Genomic DNA, 18348 nt, shown 5'->3' on the forward strand with positions numbered 1-18348 from the left:
CACACACACACACAAATATATATATATATATATATATATATATATATATAAATTACATTTACAAATAATATATAATTTAATATATTAAGGTTTGGGGTCAGTAAGATTTTAAGTCTTTTATGCTCACAAAGACTCAGAAATACAGTTATATTATGATTATAATTTAAAGTCAATTTTAATATATTTAAAAAATGTAATCTATTTCTGTGATGTCAAAGCTGAATTTAGCAGTCTTCGGTGTCACATGATACTTCAGAAATCATTCTAATATGCTGACTTGCTGCTCAAGAAACATTTTTTAGTATCATCAATGCTGAAAACAGTTATGCTGCTTAATATTTTTGTGGAAACCATGATGCATTTTTTCCCAGAATTCTTTGATAAATAGTTCATAAGAACAGCATTTATTTGGAACAGTATTTTTTGTAACAATGTAAAAGTCTTTACTGTCACTTTTGATCAATTTAATACATCCTTGATGAATAAATGCTTTAATTTCATTAAAGAAAATGGTTTCTTACCCCAGGTTTTTGAACGGTATTGTATTAGTACTAATTCATTAATTAAAGTTCATTTTAATAATTATTTTCATTATTTTTTGTGATGAAATATTGAATTCAAAATTTTCAGAAACATTTTTTAAAATAAACAAATAATAATACAAAGTAACATTACAAAAGACAATGAATAAGCACTATTAAGGATTCTGGCCTACTTTCAGGTCACTAATCAAAAAAGCAAAAGCACACAGGATGTTTTGTAGTGTTATATTTATCTTGGTGCATTACAACTGTGTGTCATGTACAGATCTGCTTCAGGGTTCGACGTGTTGTACGTTCAGAGATGGTATTCTGCATACCTTGGTTGTAACGAGTGGTTATTTGAGTTACTGTATTGAATTCAAAATTTTCAGAAACATTTTTTAAAATAAACAAATAATAATACAAAGTAACATTACAAAAGACAATGAATAAGCACTATTAAGGATTCTGGCCTACTTTCAGGTCACTAATCAAAAAAGCAAAAGCACACAGGATGTTTTGTAGTGTTATATTTATCTTGGTGCATTACAACTGTGTGTCATGTACAGATCTTTGAATACCTACCACTTTCCATCGTTCTTTGACCATGCAGTTAGGGGGCAGAATGTCCTGCTGCTCTGCAGTGCCGTTCATGTTGGCGTTGTCCTGCAGAGCTGGCGCTAGGCACTGCAACCCTGAGAGCACTCTGGCAGCCCCCAACTTGAATGATCCATTTATCTGTGAAAAGCCACCAACACATGTTAAATTACCGATTCATCGCTATCGCTATCATGCTATTGGTCAGTTGAGCTGGCTTCTACATGCAGTGGCCAGTCAAACTTCAACAAACACTAACATTCCAAAGAAGGCAGTTATCTTTGGAATGTCTGATTTAAAAGAGTAGTTATGATATAAGAAAGCCAATTTATTCCTGCAGTTATTTACTGATACATATTCAAGAAGCGAAATGCTGACATTAAAGTGTACTCTGAGCATTATAATGTTACTATGCTGTTAGCAGACAAAGAAAAAAGTCTACTAGGCACATCCATTGACCCACATACTTTTTGACCCACATACCTGCGCAAATAAAATAGCCACAAACAGAAGAGAAAAGTCTAGAAAACACGTGACTAAAAAAATAATGACACCACACTAGACCGCATAAACAAACTGTGAGGATATTTCTAATATGCTACTATACATGCTACTGTATAGATGCCAAGTACTGTAGCTTATGAAGTGTTCGAACAGGGGATACTAAAACAGTTCCATTAAGTGTGCTGGGCATTTCTGATAGGAGTTAAAGAGAAGCCATTATCAAAGCACCTAAAATATTTATTAACAACCTTACCATTAGAATTTATTGAAATGAACACATTTAGCTTATTTCCCTACATCAATGGTATTCAAATCCCATGCTAGACCAAATAGGGACACACTGATATTAAAATTCTGTATGATATGGATAAGCTGTTAAAGTCAACGGTAAATGGTTGATTAAAATTCTGTATTATTTTGTCTAAATAAATTAAAACCAAAACACTAAAAACTAAAAGTCAATTTTAACAAGTGAATTTGGGCATCACAAAATTATAATGTACAGAATTAAAAAAAAAACAGATATTTAATTTGAGATTGTCTAAATCTCAATTTAACAGTGTTAATAAATTATCAGTGTTTTCAAAGGTTAACTCTGAGTGTTAGATGACAGTAAAGTTAATTTTCATGTTAAAATAGAGGGAAACAAAATGTACAATTACTATAAATATCCAATATTAGCTAATAACAGCTAATAACTGCCAGTGCAAAATAGAACTCAGTTTGTTTCATTATTAATCACTTTATTTTATTATTAAACACATTATTTTAATGTGTTTATTGTATAAATTATATGACATTTTACTATTATTATAAACATAATTTAGTACAAATAGAACACATAATAAAAAAAACATAAATATCATCAGTATTGGTCATTAAACAAATAATTCTAATTCTAAAGCCAGAAGTTTGACAATATACTATATTGGGCATTAAAATTATATAGACTTAAACCTTCTTAAAAAGTTAAATTGTCCCACATCTAAATTAAACATCAGCCTTCATCACAAATGAAGTTCAGCATTACAATTCTCTAAATGCTTATTAGAGCACAAAAAACTTACTCCAAGGTTCAGTTTTGGAGTCACCTTCTATTAAACTAAGGTTACGAAAGATGCATATTAGAACCCAATAACATGCTATTTGGCATGCAGCACCATTGTTTTGTTGGTTAAACATGCAGGGCCCAGCTCGGCTCAGATTCAGTAGCTCAATTGCTAACTCATGCCCAGCCCAGCATCCATCAAGAACTGCAGTCTCTAGTGCAGCATCTTAGAGAAGTGCTCTACGGACAATCTAGGAACATACTGCGCTATGACATAAGGTAGACAAAGTTCAGCCAAGAAAAGTGACAGAGCGGAGTATTGCCAACTCATGTGCCAAATTCCTGACACCTGCACTGATGTACCCTTGATACAGGCAAACAAGGAGATTTGTGGAAAACAACTGGAAGATGAAAGTCTGAATGTTATACAGTGGCAGGGATGAATGATGCAGTTTACGAATATATATATATATATAAAAGACTGAATGCTTGTTTGGTCTGAATTCACATGAGTTGGCAAAAGAATGTGAGCAGTGAAGAGTTTAATCACTATGTGTTGGTTTCTGAACACTGAGATACAACTGAAGTTCATTAAGCCAGCATTTCCACACCCTGCAGTGGCCAGTTATCAATGGGCTCTTTATTGTAACTGCAGTATACTGTTGTGAAAATAACAACCATTATAGAAGAATGAAGCTATTTAACTTGTCTTTGTCAATTATATCTCATGCCACACTTTCCCATCTTTTCATTTACAGCCAATCGTCAACAGAGCTCAACGAGTTTCTACGACCTTGGTTCCGGAAGTATTTTTTCCTTTCATTTTTTCCCATAGGGATTTTAAAAAGTCGTTGAAGCATACCAACCAGCTACGAGGTGAATTACAACATTGGATAAAAAAGTATGTACTTAATGGCTTCAATGGAGGAAAGAACTAAAATCCCATGACCCTTACCAAAAAGTAGTATACTTCAAGTTTATTTTATTAAGTATATATAAATACATTTTTTTTTTAATAAATTAACAAGATTTTGAACAAAAAGCTGAAAAATGACTATTAATTGGATTTAGAATGATAATCAAAACTTGATGGAGTCGATCAACACCCCAAAGCTTGACAATCATTATTACCTCTTCATGGGTCGACATTTTATTCCATAACGTTACACAGTTTTGATGCTGTTTTATGTCTGATGATCATGTTAGAATACATGTGGAAGCATCTGTTGTTTCGGTTTCTTCTTCACTTGTGTTTTTTTTTGGGGGGAAATTCTGTACAGAAGATGTGTAATAGCGCCCCCTACCGTATAACAATGGAAACGTTCTCGGAGCACAAGCATAGCTCAAATATATTTAGACTTTAAAGACTTAAGAGTATAAGTAAAATATACTTAAATGTCATTTTAAGTATATTTCTGAGAAGTACATTAACACGTTCTCGGAGCACAAGTATAGCTCAAATATATTTAGACGTTAAAGACTTAAGAGTATAAGTAAAGTATACTTAAATGTCATTTTAAGTATATTTCTGAGAAGTACATTAAGCCCATGTCTGAGAAGTACACAAAAAGTAAACTGAAAGTATACTTTCCTATTTTTTAGTTTAAAAGAAGTATACTAATAGCACACTTGAATAAACTTCTTTTTCATAAATATAGAACTATTCTTTTAAAGAAACAACATACTTTACATTTATTGCAAAATATGTACTCTAAAAAGTTTTTTTTCTTCACATCTGTGGTTGTCATTGTGCCAGAACTTTACTGTGAAAAATATGGTAGCAACATTTTTACGTTTTACAGATTTAAATTAAATTGTACATCTAAAACTACACATGTAAATGGTTTGAAAACATAGAGAGACCTCTTTTGGAGTGATCCGAGTGATTTTCATTCTCCGATCGGTGGATATTTCTATGCAGAATCAGGGGGGAATGTAGCTTTTAACCAGGAATTTTGCTGTTATGCACAATTATTTAAAAAAATACGTTGAAATAATGTGGGCTGACGGCTTTAGCAAAGGCATTCCATTGATTATCAATCTCGTAGCTCACAGTAGGTCTATCGAAAAGTTTTCAAGCTATCTTTCCCCATATGGAGAAAATGAATGGGATTTTTACTTCCGCAACTAGACTTCTGCATGCTATTGTGACCATATTTAGAAATTTTACTGCATGAGAAACAACTTTGTAACCAAATGTGTAAAAGGTCTGTCAATGTGTGGAAATGCTATTGCTTCATTCCAATAATAAATGGAATCCACTTTAGGCCAAAGGACAGACGGATATCCCTGACAGTTTCTACATTAGCTGCCATCTACCCTCTCCCTTATGAGCGACTAACTAACAAGCAGGTTCCGAACAGTCTTACGGGTGTTGTCCGAGACAGGCCGTAATGCTGGCGAAACAGCTAAAGCAATCAATCGCATGGCTTGTATTCCCACTAATCTGCATGGGAGCTTTTTTTCTCAGGTTCGTTCCAGGGGACCCATGGGATGTGAGGTTACGGTGAGCGAAAAGCAGAGGGGGTTTCATTCAGGTCACCTTAATTAACAAAGAATAATAATTGAAATTCCTCTGAATCCCAGGGAAGGGAAGCGTCAACAGCCATTTTGTGATCAAACTCTGAAAAGTGAAGTGCAGCCACATTTCCAAGAAGGGAGAGGGCGGGGGAGGGACTATGAAGGACGGTGTAACTCTCTCACCATTTTCACAAATCTCTTCAATAACCTTATGTCTCTGACAAATATCTTGCAATTGACCAATTTAGTCGATGCCAAAACCCTCCTTTGCCAGCCTACAAGCCAGAAAAACAAGAGAAGAGATGGATTATACTTAACAAGCAATTGGTTTTGAGCACTTTGAGCTGATGCAGCGCTTGATATGACGTTACGGCTGTTTTGTTTTCCTTCTCTGCGCTAGTTATCAAGGATTCGGCACATCGGTCAGTTGTGGCCGATGACACGATCTCAAACCGTCAGCAGTTCCTCTTTTGACTATTATGACACTCACCATCCATCTTAAGGCAAGCATGGGTCAGACAGAAATTCAATCCTTAAGGATGAATGTCACAAAGGTCAGTTTGCACTCAATGTCCCAGAGAAAGGTGATACATGCATTATTGAATCAGAAGCTGATGCGCAAAAGGAAAAAATGTGTCTTTGACTTGACATTACGAAAAGACTTCGCCGTTACGTAAGCCCTGTGAACTGAAGAAAACACAAAACATACTGATGTGCAACACAGTGAAATGGACACAGATACATACACAAATTACAGCACACTTGGACACGTATGGGCCAGTGAGAAAGACAGACAATAAATACATATAATGCTTTCATAAATGCATAAATGTTGTGTTCAAAAGCATAAGGGAAAGTGGGGGTAAGCTGTGCCAATTTTCATTGAGTTTTCTGGATAAGCTGTGGAGCAGGGCCACAGAAATATTATGAATTCACAAAAAGGTCCAAGTTTTGTATTGTCATGTATTTAAAATAAATAAATAATAAAGTAATATCCCTTCCAAACACTTTCTTGCACATTATTCGTTTACTTAAAGAAAGGTTTAATATGAGCATTTACTATTCTGAATATTTTAGCGCAGTGAAATTATTTCCAATTTTATATTATTATTATTATTATAACAAAATTAACTTTTTAGATACTTAAATGCCTAAAAATCTATAATATATTACTCTGTAAATTTGGTTTGACATAACATTTCTTTATCCATCATGTAGAAAATTTACTTCACATGCAAAAACTCACTTTTGAAAACCTTAAAATTCACTATTCTCTCAATCACAGGAAGACCCTTTCAAAATATTTGGATGCAAAAATTGTGAGCATGACACATCTTAACCCATTCTCTCTTATGCCACAGAGTTGGAGTAAAGTTTGTAGGAAATGTACACAATATCTTACAAAGAGCACTGTATAACAATTTATGGCTTACATAAAACAAACATTTCATTGCAATCCTTACTCCAGATTATTTCACATGCTTTAGTAAAAAAGAAAGAAAGGCAATTCCCTATTTTAAAATACATTTGGATGCTCTCACCCTACCTGGCACACAGACTACGCAAAGCCAGTCCTTTCCGTCGTTTTGAAATCTTCATTTGGGACCTCACAGTGACACAAACGATGAGCTGGGACCGTTTTTAATACCGTAAACCGCCTGATTTCTGCATTTTGTTACTGATGGTCTACCTAGCTAAAATTCTGTTCACGGATGCTAAAATAATTCTAAAAAAAAACGCGAATTAATATATTAGGTTTTACTATGCAACTTAAAACATTTAATATGTAGCACGCTGCTAATGCACTGCAAGCCAGTGGACTACCACAAAAACACCCACTGACCAAACGCACTTGGTTATCTAATCGTAAACATCATTCCTATAATATAAAAGCCGTGCATATATTAATGACACAAAGGTCCAAGGTTAAAGCAAAAACACAAATCTGGCACGTGACGAGCTCTAATTCGCCGTATAAACGAGCTCTATTGGCATCATAGTGCAAAACAGCCTAAACCACAGAGAATTAAAAGAGTATATACATCAGTATTATTCTACCCAGATATTCGATACATCCGATACATTCTGATAAATAAACGACACGGCTCTCACTGAACACAACTGTCCGGTCGCGCATCCTTTGCGCTGGTCCGCACTGCAGCGCGTCAAACACCCATGCAGTGACTCTTTACAATCTGTAGAGGACGCTTGCTAGATGAATATTCATTACGTTGAGTGACGTTCGTCTAGTACAGCTACGTGATTGGCTGATAGACAGGAGCTGCGCTAGTCAACTGACGAATCGAACGCTTAGCTTATGAATATTAATTACGTTTCAGGAAGGTTAGAAAGCAACGTCAGAATGTCCTAATTATTATTCATAAGCTATGCCTTCGCCGTAGTAGGATTTGTTATTTCGCCTCCTGGCTACACCCGTTGTCTCTGTGCATTTTGTATAGTTACATAAACTAGTCAACACATCAAAATGAGATAAAAGTCTCTAAGATTACAAAACCCTAAAAAGTTCATTAGGCCAAAGTAAAGATACCGATTCCAACATAAAATCGCATCCAAACAAAACTACAAATCTCAAAATTGAAGCCAACAAACAACACCAGGGGTTCAAGAGGCCAGTGTTTCAGCAAATTTCAGCAAACGCGTATAATATGTTTTTCAATCACCAAAAAAATCTATTTGCAGACATTCCGGATGCAGTTGGTTTAATTTACATTCCTACAGAGGAGGATGTTTTAGAATGATAGCGGGTCTCCTACAGGACTCCTATGGCCTGGCATCTCAGGACCAGCCATACTGAGTCATAGCGAAATGGAATATAAATCGCTAATTACCTGCTCATTTTCTTATGTGTGGAGGCTCATAACCTCTTTTCCCGCGTCAGGATACTCTTTAGACCTCTCTCCACCATTGCTAAGGATGCTGGATGCTCCCTGCTTTGCTCCCCGCCCGTCTGGATCCCAGCATCAGCACCACACATCACTCTTCCTCTCTGACCTCCACCACTGCGATGCTTATGCTCTGCAGACTGTATTGCGCTCTCTGCTGGCGGGCTCTTCACAGGACAACCAAAAATTGGCACACACGTTGGAATCTGCGGTCATTGGGACGCCGCAGAGGCTGTGACCCGGGCTTGGCACTAGGGCTCTACCGCGCCACCTGCAGTCAGTAAACACGCTGCATATCTCATACATACTTTCAAGTATACATATGAATCTCGGTACACATATATACAACTAATTGAGCCAGACAACTTTTGCACTGCATGCAGCATGACATTAACTCCGCCCAACAGGAACTTGGTTATTCAGGGTTTTGTAAAAAGCGCAGGTGCTGGCAGCAGAAAGTGTCATTTTCAAAATCCTTTGAAATTACCCTTATTTTTACCCGATTTGCTTCAAACGTCTTCAGAATAATGTCAAAACACAGTAGATGTAAAACTGCGAAGGCATTCTTGATAGGATAAGAAATCCGCGTTTTTGTCTTATTCCGATTCACTACGGTACACTTATAATAAGTACTTATATTTGGACTATTGTAGCCTGGTCCGGTCGTCACCCCTGCGGAGTAACACATACCTGCGTGAATCGCCATAGACATAAACTTAGAGAAGTAGCTCCGGTTGGAATGTTCTTGCGCGGGGTGTGTGCAGTTCTGTTTATTAACTGCTAGAGCGCCAAAAGTTACATAGTGCTGCTTTAACCGTACACTTATCATAAAATCAAACATATACCATTTATCTTGTCTAACATGTTCATTTAGTCATTATTTGCTATATCCAGCAAAGTAAACCAATAGATTATGGGGTGATTCTTGCAAAATTGTATTTTCTGCAAGCTTATTTCAAGATAAATTTAGACGTCTTTTCAAAAAAGGACACTTGGAGACTACGAAAGGACACCGTGATAGAAGATTTTTTTAACATTTTTGATTGATTCCTAAATTTTAATATTAACATACCTGTACTTTATTACCTTTTTCCATATAACTTTATTATCAGCATATAGGGTTTTTAGATCATGCCTCCACGCCAGAAATATCAGGTCCAGCCCTGGACACCAGAACCTGTCAGAAAATATATGTTTTGTCTGGTAACAGAACAACTAGTCAGCAAAATTGTCTAATACCTAAAACCCATTAACAGCAAGTCTTGTCTGTTACCCAAAACTGTATTAACAGCCTGCTATCAGCCAAGAAGTTGACTGAGTAAATTCAGAAAAGCGCAGAAGCAGGAGACGAAGTGATGATGAGGATGATAAAGCAGCAGTTTATTGAATAGTTTTAGTTGCATATGTTTCAGTGCTCAGACTTTGTCTGACTAGCACAAATCCAACAAGTGTTATTATACCAAACTGCTTCACTACAACAATCCATAAACCCTGAATTTACATAAACATTCCCTCTTATTTCTTATTCATAAAGACAAAAATACCTTGAAATCACACATCAGCAAACAGTGAAAAAAATGTAAAACAAATAAAATAAAATAATGATATAATATAAATGACTAATTAAAGCTGCAGTCCGTAAGTTTTGCCTCTTTGTCGAAAACCTGCAGTTTGCGGAATTATCTTCCTTGCATTGGGTTGTGTTCCGGCACGGCTCCAGCGCGGATGAATCTTATGTTTTGAGGAGTATGTGTGGCAGTCAGTGTCAGGGTCTGGCGTTTGGTGTTTCTCCCTCTCACCACCAGAGGCCGCCATTTCCCATCCTCCCGGACTCCGTTACCTTCACTCCACTCACCTGTTCTCTCATTACCTTATTATTGATTAATTTGTCCCAGCTGTTTACCTGATTGCCTCTCCCTTATAAGCTCCCTGTGTTTTCTGTTCTGGACTCGTTTGGCTCACATAGGTGTCGGTGCACGCCTTTGATTTGTGGCTGCCCTGTGCTCAGTTTACGTCTCGTGGTGAGCACTTGTGTTACTCTGGCTTTTTCCCCTTCGGGGTGGTTTCATTTGTGTTTTTGTGTTATTTTTGTGAATTATAAATAAAGACCCCCATCTGCCTGCACTTGAGTCTTCGCCTCTTTCAAACCGTGACAGTCAGTCACCGCACCTGTGTGGATATTTACTGTACTTAGCAATCACAGATTCTAGCCTACGTCTTGGAATATATGACCCGAATAAGAATTCTCACCGGATATTTTATTATACTTCATTCTCAAATTATTAATGTTAACAACATCAGCATTGTGTGACTGAGTATAGTGTGTATAATCGTGTAGATTTAAATTTCTATACAGTCTAAATCTCTAATTGTCATACCATTCGAATATCATATTAAGAAATTCTTTTAACCCAAAAAGCAAATTATGCTCCCTTTGAACTGGTTGTCTTTAAAATACAAATCTTGTGTAATCCCAGGCTATCTGTAATCAGAAGCACATTTAAAACTGGAATATAATTTAATTTCATTCACGTGTGTTTCATTAACACATAATCCTTTCATTTTCATTTAATTATTCTAGCTGTTGTGAGAAAAGGCTATAAATGATCCTTCACCTGCAGGATGAGGATCCTCACATGCGATGGCCTAGTAGCCGGGACAACTTCTTTATTCTTACAGGTGTGATGTAATCACGCAGCAGCATGCTCGAATTTCCCGCGAAAACCTACCCGTACCACTTAAATTAAAAAACATTATAAGCTAACCGTTGTGAATTGGGCTAAAGTAATGCGATAGTTTTGAACACTGACTGGTTATGTACTTGCTCAAATATTGATTTCGGATCATTTTTAACAAAAAAAAAGTTACTTTAATAAAAAGCTAACCGTTGTGAATTGGGCTAAAGTAATGCGATAGTTTTGAACACTGGCTGGTTATGTACTTGCTCAAATATTGATTTCGGATCATTTTTAACCAAAAAAAAGTTACGTTATAGTTAAAAGTTCCAATAGTTATTCACTATTCACTGCAGCTTTAATGAATAAATCAATGAAAATAGTATATAAATGTTTTTAAAATGATTATTGTAAATTAGTATTAAATGTAAAAATAAACTTAAGTGATAAATTATGAATGAATGAATGAATTAATGTAAAACACAACACAAATATATGGTTGGTCTCTTGAAGCAAAACACACACGCAGTTGGCATTTGAGGATTCTTAGATCCTTCAAGGTTGATTAAATCCCTAAACATGTCATTAATCATACTGAATAAAATAGGACTGACTACACTTCCTTGAGGAACTCCATTATTGATAGTAAAAATGTCAAATGTTTTGGTCCCTACTTTTACCATTATTGATCTGTTTTTTAAAATGCTCATTACCTAATTATAAAGTCTTGCTCTTACTAGATTATTCCTTTTATGTAATAACCCCTCTCTCCACATGGTATTGTAAGCTTTTTCTATATAAAAAAAAAAAACTGTCATCAAATTATTTATATTGTCTTTTTTATTTCACTTCATCTTTTTGTAAACCTACCTTTATGAAAACCACACTGATGACTATTAATGATCCCTCTTTGCTCTAAAAAGTATTTTGATCTTTGAACTATAATTTTTTATACATTTTTAGGTTTTTGTACAAGTACAAAGGTTTGTGCAACAAATGCTAAATTGTAGAAATTTCAAAAGATCATCTGAAAAGCAGATGATCATCAAAGAGATTCATCTGTATTGACTGAAGTGAAGTAAAGCCAAGTATGGTGACCCATACTCAGAATTTGTGCTCTGCATTTAACCCATCCAAGTGCACACACACACAGTAGTGAACACACACACACTGAACACACACCTGGAGCAGTGCGCAGCCAATGCTGCAGCACCCAGGGAGCAGTTAGGTGTTTGGTGCCTTGCTCAAGGGTTTCACCTCAGTCATGGTATCGAAGGAGGAAGAGAGCACTGGTTATTCACTCCCCCCACCAACAATTCCTACCGGACCTGAGACTCGAACCCACAACCGTCAGGTTATAAAGCCGACTCTCTAACCATTAGGCCATGACTGATTGTTCACAATTGTTGCTTTTTGGTCAATCAACTTAATTTTTAGCCAGGCAGACGATTTAGTCCATCACTTTAGTTCTTTCTACACCTTTCAGAAATAGTTAACTAGCATTGAGTGTGTAGTAGTGCGTAGAAATTGGTTGGGTGAAGGTGATTTGATTCTCATTTGGATATATTCAGGATGCATCAAATGCTGTAAGATAGGAAAGGAAATGTTAGAACTTTTTTCTTACAGGATGAACTTGATACAAAAAAAAAAAAAAAGTGAGAAATGTACCATTGTCCAGTTCTCATGAGTTTGACAACATCATTGATCTGCTCCAGATCCATTTTGTGGGTTATGAACTCATCAAGCTTTATTTTGCCAGACATGTAGTCACACACCAGTTTTGGAATAGAATCCTTGATCTTAAAACCTTTTTCACGTGAACAGAAATTAATACAGAAATGAAATGAAAAGAACCTATTCATTGCCATTAAAGTGAAATTACTGAACCTACACATAGGAGCCTGATAAAAATGCTCATTTTAGAGGAAAATTTCAAAGGGCACTTACAGGCTTTTGCATCTGAACTGTTCATAACTTTTATAAATATCTGTTTGGCCATACAATTTTAAATGCATTATTATGCAAAAAATATGAGCAGAGTTCTCCGCATAAATGACCCAAGACTGGCAGATCAACATACTACTTCTTTTCTTTTCTCTCTGATACGGTAGGAAGTTTAATTAAATAAAATGTGGAAGATGTTAACTGTGACAAGATGACTGACAGGGCCAGTTTACAGTGACAGGATGCTCATAAATATGCGACAGAGGGGTCCGATAAAAACAGCCCAATATTTAGTATGTCCCAAAGCTTGCCTACTCTTCTACACACTTTACATACTCAAAATTGTGTACTTTTTCGTCACCAAAAGAGTACTTTAAGGACGTACTGTAAGTAGGCAAATTGAGATTCAACAGAAGTTTCCCAGTTGTAAATGCGACTTGAGAGGCTGTTGATGACCAATTTGTGACTATTTACGATAATTCCGATAGCACGTGAAGGCACATAAGGTCTTACAGATGAAGCTCTCTCATACTGATCTAAAACCTATCTTATGAATGTACTAAAGATATATAGATATTACTTGAGATATTTAACTGCAGACTGTCTTAATTTGACAGGTACTCCTGGCTGCATGCATGTCATGTGACGGTCATGTGATGCTTCTTCTTTTAGTTTTATGGCGAGTTACAGATCAATGTGGTGCATATCACCACCTAATATATTTGAATGTGTAAAATCATGGCTTCGTTTTTTTTAAATCTTACATTCTTCTCACAAGACCAGTTAAAAAACACTAATGCCTTAACTTCCATTTGAGAATTATCTATTCCTAAAATACCTTTAATATCCCTTAACCTGTTAACCCGCACCTGGACGCCGGAGCACTGAACAATACCTAAATATCGTCTTAATTTGAATGCACTTTTCTTTCTTCCTTATATTTCCTACAGTTTAATAGAACATGCTCTACATTTTCTTTGCATTTAGAAACCTCACATTTATCTGTGTTCACTTTACTCATGAGAAATAATTTATTATTATGTCTTGTGTATCCTGGACTTCTTCTCTTCTGTTTTATTATTAGCCTAATTGTTTTATCTTTAATTACTTTTTCAATATTATAATATTCTCTTCTTTTATTATCTGAGTCCCAAATCTTCTGCCAGTGTTTGTCAATGTTGCTTTTAGTTAATGTTTTTCCTTCATTTTTTTCCCAAGGGAAATCTCTATTTTGTCATTATAACTCACTGCTCTTGATCATGAGTATCGGGCTTAGTGGTTCAAAATTTTACTTGCCCTGCCACTAACTAACTAACTAAATAAATAAATAATTAAATAAATAAATCGTTTTGTTATCATTGTTTGATACTAGAATTTTAGATACCAGTTCAATTTTAGAATTCTGCGAATCTAATTTCGATACCACAGCAAAAATAGCCTAACAAATATAAAGACAAATAAAGTCAGTAAATGAACAAATGACAAGCAATAGCACAAATAAATAAACAAAACAAAAATACAAATTATACAATGCTTTAGGTTTTTGGGTTTGGTGTTCAGGTACATTGTAAAATAACATGCATATTCTTCACTGTATAAATTAAATATAGATTAATCCTTTTTAAAGCCAGAAACGCCTGTCAAGAAAAGTGAGTGACTTCTCTGTCTGTTATTAATTTATTTATTTTAAACATTAAGGACACCGACAGCAGCTGAAAAAAAAAAAAAAAAAAACTTTAGACACAATGTGTCACAATCACCAGCTGGAGTGCCCATGAGCTCCACCAGCTGGAGTGCCCATGAGCTCCACCAGTGGGCACTCCATCCCTGACTTTTACCATTCACCCAGGACTCCATTTCCCATAATCCTTTGCTTTTGGGAAAAACTCATCTGCACTCATCATCAATTGCAGTCACCTGTCTCTCATTACCTCATCAGTCTCACACTATAAGAATGGCACACAAACACTCTCACGTTGTGGTTGATTGCTAGCCTGTTACGTTTCCTGGTCTTTTGTGGTTACTTGCCTTTGTTTTCGGACTGTGTTGTGATTGTTTGCTGCCTGCCCTGACCGTCGCCTTTTATTGCATTACCCTTTTGGATTACCTTGTGTCAGTGCTACTGTTTGCTGGTGTTTTGACCCTGCCTGTCTAACTACGTCTTAATAATAAAGCCTGCATTTGGATCCACACCTCCGTCGTCACGACTCCTATGTTACACAATGCATGGATCAAATATTGTGATATACATCCAATTTCTTTCTCTGTTTACGTTCACTTAAGACAGTCGACTGTTTTTGAGGATACTCGCAAGATGGGTATTTTGACATACTTTTATATGTATTTATATATATGTGCGTACAGAAAACACTGAATGGGGTTGTTATTTGCATCTTTTTGCTTTTAAATGCTTTAAAATCGCTTGAATGTTCAAATTTGCAAGTTGTATTCGTCCGTTCAAGTGCAAGAAGACACGAAAGAACTCAATTCGGTGTCCGAACGTTGTCAGAGAACACTGAATTGAGTTCTTTCGTATATTTTAATATTATAAACTTGATCGAACATTTGCCAGGCTTAAAAGCAGTGGCCCGATTGGTTCAACTGTCCCAAGCGTCTTTCACACTGGCCCCGGGCCATCGGGCAGTCACTATTGTCGAGTCTGTGGTCTTAATTTTAATTAAAAATGCAAAAATACAATTTTGAGAAACACTTAAAAAGCACTGTAGCGTTTTACAAAGGTTTCATTTGTTAATATTAGCCTTTAGTTATTGCATTAGCTTAGCTATCAAGAATAGCTACCATGATTAACAATATTTTACATAATTTATTTCTCTTGGTTAATTCACTATTATTACAGAAAATTAGTGATTTGAAAAATTGCATGTGTAGAGTAAGATTTGTGAAAATGTAAATGAACTTATCAGCCTGATCCACAAGCAGAAAGACATATTTGTGAAGGCGTAAATCAATGTGCACAGAACATTTAAACATGTACATGTACATTCACTAATTTACCTTCCTACACTGATCCTTGTTGAATGTTAGTTCATAATGCATTTACCAACGTTAATATGTACAGTTTAATGTTACACATTTTTATATGCAGATATCAGAGTAAAAAATGCTAATGTGGATATGTGTAGTTCATTATATTTTGTATATTTTATATGAAAGACCTATAGGTTTGGATTTGTTCATGGTATTTATTACTGCAAAATAAAAGGCTGACAACTTGCGTGAATGTAGGCTGTAGTTTTGGTGGATGAAGGGCCCCTCAAGAGGTAAAGCTCAGGGGCCCCTTACAATCTTAATGCGGCTCTGTATGTAATAATTCTTCATCACAGTATCATTCTGCTTATGTCAGTCATGAAAAAGTCATTGTTGCCACAGGAATTTCATAGAAAAGACAGTATGGAAACTGGATAAAGAACCTATGAGTAAGAAAGATCCTACAGCACCATTCGTTTTTAATTGTTGTACAAGCAATTAACATCAGATAATAAAATCAGCAGAGTAATGTTACTTACTACAAAATCAAGTATCTTTGTATATACTGTATGAGCAGTGATATGGCTGTATATTGACACAGTGTTTCCATGGTGATTAATTAAAGTAAAAGCAAAAAAGGAAACAGTAAGTTTGTTATATCTTTAAAGAACATTGCCCAAACTCCTCAAAACTTTTAACATACAGAGAATAAGTCATTCTGAGCAAACATGCTTATTTTCATGAATTTCTGATGCTCTGGGGCCAGCAAATTAAAAACTATCAGACATTTCAACTGACAGATGAAGGATGTAATACTAAGGTTGTCCACTAGAGTCATAGGAGAAAAAATCTTTTAAGCCTGCCTTTTTCCATCCACTAGAAGAGGGTTCCTCAAATCTTGCCCTGGAGGTCCAATGCGCTGCAGAGTTTAGCTCCAACCCAGATCAAACTCAGCTTCCTGTGAATTTCTAATGATCCTGAAGACATTGATTAGCATGCTCAGGTGTGTTTGATTAGGGTTAGAGCTAAACTCTGCAGGAAAGTGGATCTCGTGGGCCAGATTTGAGGATCCCTGCACTAGAATGACAAATAAATACATTAAATCAGTTGAAATGTACTGTACTGTCAATATAGTTTTATACAATTATTTTATAAATGCTTATAGATCATTAAAATCATTAAAAAAATTATAGATCAATACTAGTTTTATAAATCCGTGTATCATTCGATCATTCGTTTTTTTGATTTAATATTGAAAGTAGAAAAATGAGAAAACGGCTCCTTTTTCGTTTTTTTCCAAAAAACGAGAATTCAGCTTAAGTTTTCAGTTTTCGTTCATGGGTGGAAAAATGAATAAACAGCTTGAATATTCGATTTCTACATGTGGGCGGGAATTAAACGCCCCTTTCTGCTGATTGGTCAGCCGAAGATCAAACCGTGCCTTCATCAGTTCTTCCGCAGTATCATTGTGTCGAGCTATTCATTAGTCTGTTTGATGAGAAAAACATGAAATTGATAAAATGGGTTATTAATCCGTACAACTGCAGCAGTGGAGGACTATTATTCTGCTGCGTGATACTGCAGAAGAACTGATGACGGCACGGTTTGATCTTCGGCTGACCAATCAGCAGACAGGGGCGTTTAATTTCCGCCCACGTGTAGAAATCGAATATTCAAGCTGTTTATTCATTTTTCCACCCATGAACGAAAAACGAAAATTTAAGCTGAATTCTCATTTTTCGTTTTTTTTGAAAAAAAAAACAAAAAAACGAAAAAGGAGCCGTTTTCTCATTTTTCTACTTTCAATATTAAATCAAAAAACGAATGATCGAATGATACACGGATTTTTATATATCCTTCCCTTTCTATGAATGTATCTTTTTCACACTCTTGATATTTTAGAGTAACCCTTTCATTGCTGTAACTCAACAACCAGACTGGCAGAGGGTTAAACGCATGTGCCCGCTATGCACCGTATTCCTGATGCTACTGGTGGTGACGGTGCCACCGGGACCTGGGCCCATCCTTGCTGCTTTCAGCTATATTTTTATTATTGTTATTTCAATTGTATGTGTACAAAATTTTACTCTGGAGCAATCCCTGTTGGTCATGTAGTATATTTCCCTTTTTTCAACAAAATTATTCAAAATAGAAAAAAAGATGCTACATTATAATATTATAGGCCTATATATAATATATATATACACACAAGCCTGAGACTCTTTGATGACTGAAAAATTTATATTAGTGGTCCATATACCGAAGTCTATATAATAAATCTTATCAAATATCATACATAAAGAGAATCTTTGATACAAACTATATTTATATATTTACATGTTTTTTTTTTATGTTGGTTATACTGAGTCAAAGGCAGGGTTTGAGAAACTGATATTTTCTGGCTCTTCTTCCTCGTTGAAGTCTTCAGGACGAAGATCTCTTTCAAACATCCGCTGTAAAAGTCCATCCACAGTTCTGGATCCTGGAAAATAAAACAAAAGCAGTCCTTTTATTACTTACTAGTTTAGCAAATAATGCATTTGAAAAATAATGAAATAAAACAAAATACAAGTAAAACATAATAACAAATGAGGATAATATAAATAAAATAAGGGGAAAATAAATAAAATGGGGGGGGGGGGGGGGGG

At 35.6% G+C, this 18348-nt stretch overlaps 2 protein-coding genes across 2 annotated transcripts in view; both read right to left on the minus strand.

Moving 5' to 3' along the window:
• LOC107751118 (tau-tubulin kinase 1-like) overlaps positions 1-1256 on the minus strand; it is a 30217-nt gene extending 28961 nt beyond the window's left edge. Inside the window, exon 1 of the mRNA XM_016566724.1 lies at positions 1107-1256. Coding sequence (XP_016422210.1) covers positions 1107-1175 — 69 coding nt within the window. The 5' untranslated portion in view covers positions 1176-1256. The remainder of the gene's footprint in view (positions 1-1106) is intronic.
• Positions 1257-17551: 16295 nt separating this feature from the next.
• Positions 17552-18348, minus strand: part of LOC107751119 (two pore calcium channel protein 1-like) — a 9062-nt gene continuing 8265 nt past the window's right edge. The window contains exon 19 of the mRNA XM_016566725.1: positions 17552-18182. Coding sequence (XP_016422211.1) covers positions 18058-18182 — 125 coding nt within the window. The 3' untranslated portion in view covers positions 17552-18057. The remainder of the gene's footprint in view (positions 18183-18348) is intronic.

Source organism: Sinocyclocheilus rhinocerous, unplaced genomic scaffold (genome assembly GCF_001515625.1).
Source record: "Sinocyclocheilus rhinocerous isolate Xijiao unplaced genomic scaffold, SAMN03320098_v1.1 scaffold1413, whole genome shotgun sequence".
Taxonomy (NCBI): Eukaryota; Metazoa; Chordata; class Actinopteri; order Cypriniformes; family Cyprinidae; genus Sinocyclocheilus; species Sinocyclocheilus rhinocerous.